Source organism: Hippocampus bargibanti, linkage group LG03, assembly GCF_051943395.1.
Source record: "Hippocampus bargibanti isolate YZ-2025 linkage group LG03, ASM5194339v1, whole genome shotgun sequence".
NCBI lineage: Eukaryota > Metazoa > Chordata > Actinopteri > Syngnathiformes > Syngnathidae > Hippocampus > Hippocampus bargibanti.
The window spans coordinates 19,820,487-19,828,622 of NC_142736.1; the positions used below are offsets into that span (position 1 = coordinate 19,820,487).

Below are 8,136 nucleotides of genomic sequence, written 5' to 3' on the forward strand. Positions count from 1 at the left end.
TGCAGTGGAATCTTTGTAAAATACGCTCAGTAGAAGTCATTTGAAGCCATTTTACAAATTATGGACACAACTTGTCGGAGACGTCGGTTGTCCTTTAACAGTCCAAGCAACAGACACAAGTGACGTGAAATGTACTTTATTCAAGGTTGATCTGCAGATGCCCACTCAAACTGTTGTTTACATTACATCGACACCCGGAAGAAAGCGCAGGTGGCCACATGCAAGAAGATTAAAAAGACCACTTAAAAACCCCGATGATATGACAAAACTGGAAACTAAGCTTTGGCTGTCTTGATATGATAAAACACGTTCAAGTATAGTCAGATACAGAGGTATATTCATAAAAAGTGATAAATTAAAAAAGGCAACACAGACTTTACAGCACATTAATGTCCACACTCCAAAATGCTTGATTTTAGTATTGGAAAAAAATTGCCATCAAAAGTGAATTCGCAAACTTCAAATATAAATGTCGCCGAAAAGCAAAATAAATTCATTGCTTAGAGGAAAACAAAACAAATGGCAGCGTATTGGTACTCCCGCCTTTAATTACTATATATATATATATATATATATATATATATATATATATATATATATATATATATATATAAAAGTGTATGATACTATTGCAACGACTCAAGATGTGCAGCAAAGTGCATCTAAAAACAGATAAAAATGAGAGTCTCTTTACAATACATGTTCTCATTTGTAAACAGCAGCACGTGATGACTGCAACCGGATTCTGAAACCGTTTGTGTACGTTCGGCAAAACACTTCCTGTTGGGCTGAATAAAAATCATTTCTTAATATACTTGGACCAATTACCTCATTAAATAAACAGAATGGTAACATGCTGGCGCTGGTTTAAGTCGATTAGTAACAGTGGCTTTGGAACTTACTGAGGCCAAGTAGATAAAATAGGAATCAAATTGCATCATTGTGTGAGGGGATTCTTAGTAATCTTCATCCTCCGACTCCTCGTCTTCGGCGGTTTCCAACCAGGTCAGCCATTGGTTCACCTGCGTGGCAACCAAACAACAAATCAGACACTGGCTCTATTCTTTAGAGCAGTAGCAGTCCAATCGTTTTAGATTAATCAGATAAAATGAAAAACCACAGTCAACATTTTGTGTGAAAATCATGTTTTTTTTTTCTTCAATGATTAACGCTGAACCAATTTTTTGTTTGTCATTTCATGATTAAAGGTGCAACACTTGAGAGGAAAATAATTTGACTATCAGATATGTCATCTTAGTTCGATTTTGTCAGTCTCGTTTTGGAACAAATTAATTTAACAATGAGTTTAATTTAATTGTGGCAATGAAAATCGCAACGAACAGTCAATTAAATGCAAAACTATACTTCTAAACAATCATACAGTAAGTCTTGAATAACAAATTAAGTTCACAATTGTGTTATGTTCATTCAGATATTCTCTCCAAAGTATAGTTTTTATGGGAAATATTGCTTCAGTTCTCAGCCAAGTTTGACTCGACTCTTGGGAACAGATGCATCACAAAAACAAACGTTTTGTCTTAACAGTAAACCCTGTAATATTCACGTAACCAACTTTGCTGGATAACTACTTGCTATTTTTTGGGCTCAGGCCAAAGCTGTGTCGACGAAAAATATTATTTGGGGACAAGGAAGTGAAGAAAATATTAGTTAGGCTGCTGCTGCTCGTAGAGAAAGTTTCAGCACCAACATCAAGCGAAATTTTTCAGAGATTAAATGACGTGGCTCCGCTGAATCTGCATGTGTTGCTGCGCCATGTGTATTAAGTGGTGTGAAGGGAGCGAACATACATGAAACAAGGCTTTTCCCTTTCCTGGATACTCTTGGGTGACGTCTTCTTTCCATGTCAGGAAGGCTTCTTCTTCGATGATTTCCATGTCATAAAAGTAGGCAAAGAAGCGCAGCAGCATTCCTGGAAGCAGAGAACGCGGGTTAGCATTCCCTGACTAGGTGTATATGCGCATGTGTGTGGGATGACGGTCACCTTTGGGGAAGTGTTTAGTGTTACAGTGGACCTGCAGAGCGTAGAGGGCGCTGACTTGCAGGTCAACGTGGTCATGGAGGAACTTCTGCATGACGGGCTTGAAAGAGAGCAGCAGCTGCTTCTCCTCATCCAGCTGTTCTTTGCTCGGCGCTGCCAGCTGCTCTTCGTCCTCATCTGGGTTGATCTCATAGGCAATGTACTGCAAGAAACTAGCAGGCAAAAAAAAAAAAGACATTGAACGCAAGCGAGAAGAAGTAGAGTGGGTGTGTGAAGAAAGATGTTAAGTACCTGGTGGTGAGGATGTTGACGAAGCCTTTGTCAGTGTGGAGTTTGGGAGAGATGTTGTCTTTAATCCACTTGTAGATCGACTGTGGAGATGGGTCCACTTTGATTTGCTTCAGGAGCTCCTTCTCCAGTTTCATCAGTGGGAACAGGAAGCTCAGGCCTTTGCCCTCCAGAATCTCCAGCATGCGGTCCTTGTTCTGGTCCATTTCTAAAGACGGGACTGGTTTGACTATTCCGTACAACAAACAGGTACAGGTAACATCCGACTTACGACCTGCGCGACTTACAAACACCAGATAAGACCCTATTTAAAAAAAATATATATTTTAATTATACGTTTGGCACCGCTACGCTAGCAGCGCGGCAACGCGTATGACAATTTTGGTCAGCCAGCCAGCATCTCACTTTCGCACAGCAATCGACCGTGTAATGGCACCAGAGGGGGGAGTGTCCACTGACGCCGGCCGTGACGCGGCCAGGACGAGAGCCAAGGCGGTTCGGGCATCGGCGCTCGGTTGCGCGGGCCCACGGCCAGCACCGCCTCTTTGACACAGTTCGTTCTGCTTCGGAGCAAGGTGGCGGGTCAGGCGCATCGGCACCGCAGACAGCCGCGGGCTCGGGCTGAGGGCAACCGGTAGACACACCAGCGACCCACACCCATGGCCGCCCACTTCAGTCTCTATTCATTTTGAATGGATTTCAACTTACGACCGTTTGGTCGGAACCCGGATGTTACCTGCATAATCGATTCTATGCAAGGTTGCCAACCAGATGCTTCATATTCATTATCGTTATTAGCGCAGGCGCTATTGGGTAAATAAGAGTCACCGTTTGTATGCTTTACGATGATATCATAATGTTGCTGTGACCTGGCTCTTTGCGGGTGGAAAGCCAAGCACATTCCTTGTTGTGCAAAAAGCACAATTGTCGCCAAATAAGCAACGAGTCACTTGATAAAGCCAAGCAAGCAAAGCCTTACATTTTTTTCCTGTGCCTTGTACACCAAGAAAGTCATGCGCATTGTGAATAGGCCTTCTTTTCTATCTTGTGACTTGAGTATTATACCAAGTATACAGATATTATTGACTGAGATGCCATTATGGCCAAACAACATTTTCGTCCATTGATCACCCAACGTTCAAATCTACACCAAATTAGAGCCTATCCCGATGCAAAGATGCGAGTAGGTGACAGCCCCTACCAGGTAGAATCTTCTGCATGTTGACTTTGCTCTTCTGGAAAACATCGGCAAGCCACTCGCGATCCTTGAGCTTGGCCATCTGTTGCAAACAAAGCAGGAAGAGCGGGAAATGGGCGCCGTTCTCCAGCTGGTGGGCCAAATCCGTCATGCCAATCAGGTCGGCCACGGCGGCCCGAGCCGCAAATTGAGCCAGGTACGACTTCACCAGTGGGATTTCTTCCTCGATTTTGGGACACTGGTCCAGGACACCGAGAATGGCCTGTTGAGAGAGCGGTGGCAGTTTTGGGAGTGAGGAGCAGAATCTCATTGTAGCCCATACAATATTTAATTTTGAATAGGAAGAAAAAACATTGTATACATTGTTTCAATTTAAGTGAAATTTTTAATTTTAATACCGTGCATTAAAATAGCAATTTGTCATTACAATAGCTGCTTTGCAAATGTTTGCATTCAACGAGAGGACATTCATTAGACAAACTTATCTGGTTGATTGAACATTATGATGACCTTTCGTTGGATGCCGTTTTCAAGTGCTGCTGCGCGTGTGCAAAGGTCGCAGTTGTCTAGGCTTACCTGAAGAAGGTTTTCACTTGTGACAAGACCCTCGCTGCAGAGCTCGTGAATCAGGGTGCTCGCAAGTTCCTTATCATCATCTGAACGACTGAGCGAAGTCACCACAATCTTGTTTAACATCTCGGACAAAAGGTGTTTTGGCGCCTTCATCTCCTTGACAGTGGTCACAGCCTCACTGACATTCTTGCTGTTCATATATTCTGCAACCAGGGCCTCCTAAAAACAGGTGGAGACCCAAATGCGTTATCCAAATGTAATATCCACACGATTGTACAAGACTAAGAAAGAAATAACCATACTGTCATTTTGTGAAGCTCTTCCTTGGTCGGAGGTAGCTTTTTGATGGATTTTGCAGGTTTTTCCTGAATTGGTGGTGGACTGGTTTTAAGACCAAGCTGTGGGGACTTCAAAAAGAAAAGCCATTTAACCCTTCAGGCTTTGGAAATTGTATTTTTCCTAACCGAGATGCAAATATTTACCTGTCCCATTAGGGAACCATGGACACTTGGTGGCATCATTGTCATCTGTGGCTGCAGCTTCGGCACTTTTTTGTTTAAGATGAATGACTGCGCTGGCCTCAGGCTGATCTACAGGCGTAAAAACCAGAGTTAAAACTATCGCCTCCAATATACAATCAGCCCAAGTCAGAGTCAGTTGCTTAGACAAGATTAAGTGTAAAGGCAGAACATTGCAAAAGTTTTCAGAAAAAAACAAGTACCTCATCAACATTGAGCTTCCCTTTCTTACTAAAACGTGGGCCCATGTCCTTGGACTGCATCTGAACAGAACCATTTTGTTTATGGCTGAAAACCGGCGAACTCTGACCCTGGGGACGCAAACGTTAAATGTTGGTTATGTCCAGAATCAATGGGATGAAAGCAAGAGGATAATCTGATGCAGCAATCACCTGCATTGGCTTGATAAAAGGCTTGCTTCCTGCATCAAACTGGGGCTGATGCGAACCGCTGTTCATCCCAATATGGCCATTGAAAATTGGGTTGGAGCGGTGGCGGCCTAAAGTTGGAGAGTAGTGGTCCTGAATAACCCCGGGACCTGTTCCGATGCCAATCCCTGCACAATTTGAGGAGAGACTAACATTGCAGTGGTGTTGTGTGTGTGTGGCATGAAGACAAGTGTAATGTGACATACCGGGCATTTGTCCAAACATATCAGCCAGCCCCCCAAGCGCTTCTTTGTCAAATCTGATCCTGGTCTGTAGGAAAGCATTGTCCAGGAAGGCATGATCCATGAAAAAGTCAGATCTCGAGCAATCAGACTGTGGGGGAATGAACACACCCAAGTCCTGCAAGGTACATTAGGCAAGCATCACTTTAAAACGATAGCTGCCGTGTAAAGCGCCGATAAATATGCAAGGGTGTGAAAATTCAAATGAACCTTGACGGCATCCTGGCGGACTTGACTGATGGTCTTTGGTCCGTTGTCAAAATACGCTTTACGGGGCACCCAGTTGTTCTGACGCAGTTCGGCTGTATTCTGCAACAGGAAGCGAATCCTTGCAGGTAATTCCTTGTTGTTGGTCAAGGCCTGCATGCGGTCAAAGTACTGATTCATCAGGGACTGAAAGAGAGAGAGAGAGAGAGAGAGAGAGAGAGAGAGAGAGAGAGAGAGAGAGAGAGAGAGAGAGAGAGAGAGAGAGAGAGAGAGAGAGAGAGAGAGAGAGAGAGAGAGAGAGAGAGAGAAAATGGATGTGTTTTAAAAAGCAAGAGCATTCAAAATGATTGCTTTGTCATGAGAATCTTCCCGACAAACCTACCCGAGCTCTCTCATGATCAAGCTTGGGTCCCACCGTCTTCATTATCTGACAGAGGCATTCCAGGTCTTCTCCCATATCCTTAAGTTGGACTCTCTTCTTCTTTTCCAGAAGCTTCAGGCAAAAAGGCATGTTAGGGCATTCCTCGTGCTGGATTCCAATTTGTTTGCGTATGCAGCGGAGCCTTGACATGATATTTTATTCTGTAACAAAATTCTAAACAGGCCTGTCCCAAAATATTTGTCCATTTATAAGTGAATAGAAATGCCCATCAATCCATTTCCACACAATGACTTAATTTGTTTCAACGTGAGCTGATAAACAAATTCTACTGTACAAGCTCCAGACTAAAAAGCCTAAATGGAACCTACTGTTTTGATGCACTTATGGAGGATGGACTCGTGGATAAGGTGAAGTTTCCCAAGTTCTCCAATGAATTTGATGTTGCCAAGCATTTTGATCTTTGCAATAGCACGCTGTTCCTCCTCTTCCGAGGTGAGAGGGCAATCTTGTTTGTCAAAGACTATCGCGGGAGAAGAACGAATAATGAGATCCTGACAAATAAAACAAAATCTGGAAAAGAAAATTTTAAAAATTGCTGCATACTTTCGACATTTCTGGCACGGTTTTCAAACTCATCTTGAAGCTTAGATATAAGAAGCCTCCTGAAGGTCTGCAACAAGAGGAAAAAAAAAATGGCAATACAAAAAAAGCCACAAAAAACATTATGCCTTTTTTCGACATAAATTAGCATTTACTGTATTCTGCTTTTTTGTTGCGGGATTTTCTGTTGCAGGATCTTCAAAGTTTGGTGCGTCTTCTGCTAGGCGTAGACATAGCTGAGCATATAACTGACTGTACTTGGGCTCCTCAAGGGCTTTGTCAACAATCTGAAAAGAACAAACACCACTCATCTCTAGGTTCACGATTGGGTGCCTTGATGGGCAACACTAACGGATAAAAGATTTGGAAACAGCACGGACCAACAAGATGATTCCTTTCAGGACAAGCTTGGAATCCACACCCACATTGAGGAGCTCCAGGCACAGTTTGTCAAACTTCTCAGGTGTCAGCTTATTAAGTATGCTGAAGAAAGCAGAGGCACACAATAACCCAACAGTTGAACACAAAATGAGGGCAACAATCGGAAGAATTTCGAGCCACAACTCACCCTCTCACTTTTCGGAAGATTGCATCGTGCTGCCCTTTCTCAGCAGAGAAGCTGGCCTCTCGGCTAGTGCTTCGAGAAGGTATCCATCTCTGAGCGGCAGAACCTGGGGCCTTCCCCAGGAACTCGCTGTGACGGATGACAAAAAAAAAAAAAAAAAAGCTGATTACACAGCAAAACGTGTAACAGAGCACAACCTTGTGTCACCTTGTGTCTAATGTAAATAAAACTGCATTTTGATTGCTGCAGAAGCTTTTCTTAGTCCATTACAGTCTAAAATAATTGTAGCTAGCACATGACTTATGTAAATATATCCTCATTGGCAAATAAGAAGGCAATTACAAAAAAAAAAAAAAAAATACCAAAAGAGCATAAAAAAAGTTCGTAGAGAATATGCTCCCCCTTTTCTGTATTCATTTTAGGCCAGCAAAAAGTTGATGAACATGCAACTGACCGATATTAAACATTAAATATAAAAATCACCTTTTGCTTTCAGCCTTGGGAAAGTGCTGAGGTGCACCCCCACCTCCTCCCCCTACTCTGTGATGCAACAAGAAAAAAAGCGTGTTGAAATGAGAAGGGGTGTATGCACGCAGTAAACAACAGGTCCGAAGATAATCAATACCTGAAATGAGAAGGAACCCCTGGTGCAACAACACTCTCCACTTTGGCGGCTTGACTACAAATATTTGGAAAAGAATTGTGTTCTGGGAAGGAACAAGGGAAAAGCAACCTACAAACAGAGAGGAGAATAACATTGTTACACACAAATAAAATGAAAAAAGCACAGTCAAATGTCAACAATTGAAGTGTCGTTTTACCAAGTGAGCATTTATTCAATCTCGAAAGTGTGCTATGAGTAATTGCTCACACGTTTATTTGACATTAAGGTTCACATGCTAGTATGCGCTGTCATCGCTGGCAGAACAACTAACTGTATGTTACCCGTGAGGCAAAACAAGGGACAATCTCTACTTCTTCACAGCTATGGATTCACTAGTCCAAGAGGTGGAAAAATAACACCCACACCTCACATCATTTGGCATAATAATGCAAAAGACATATTATCTAATCAATGGGAATATTTGGACAATAGTTAATTCTGACAGTGTTCAACGACGACAAGATATCAAAAT

General features: G+C 42.6%; 1 protein-coding gene across 1 annotated transcript; it reads right to left on the reverse strand.

Annotated features, from left to right (window-relative positions):
- Positions 1–605: 605 nt before the first annotated feature.
- Positions 606–7,832, reverse strand: eif4g2a (eukaryotic translation initiation factor 4, gamma 2a). Its single transcript, XM_088993171.1, has 21 exons — positions 7,822–7,832; positions 7,626–7,733; positions 7,484–7,540; positions 7,004–7,129; positions 6,816–6,918; positions 6,591–6,722; positions 6,439–6,505; positions 6,204–6,355; positions 5,836–5,946; positions 5,457–5,639; positions 5,211–5,364; positions 4,969–5,132; positions 4,780–4,887; positions 4,541–4,648; positions 4,361–4,465; positions 4,062–4,277; positions 3,489–3,747; positions 2,291–2,495; positions 2,003–2,211; positions 1,809–1,930; positions 606–1,022 (listed from the first exon to the last, which is right to left on the reverse strand). The coding sequence occupies exons 1-21, from the start codon at positions 7,830–7,832 to the stop codon at positions 957–959; spliced, it is 2,766 nt and encodes a 921-aa protein (XP_088849297.1). The 3' UTR covers positions 606–956.
- Between the last annotated feature and the right edge of the window lie 304 nt (positions 7,833–8,136).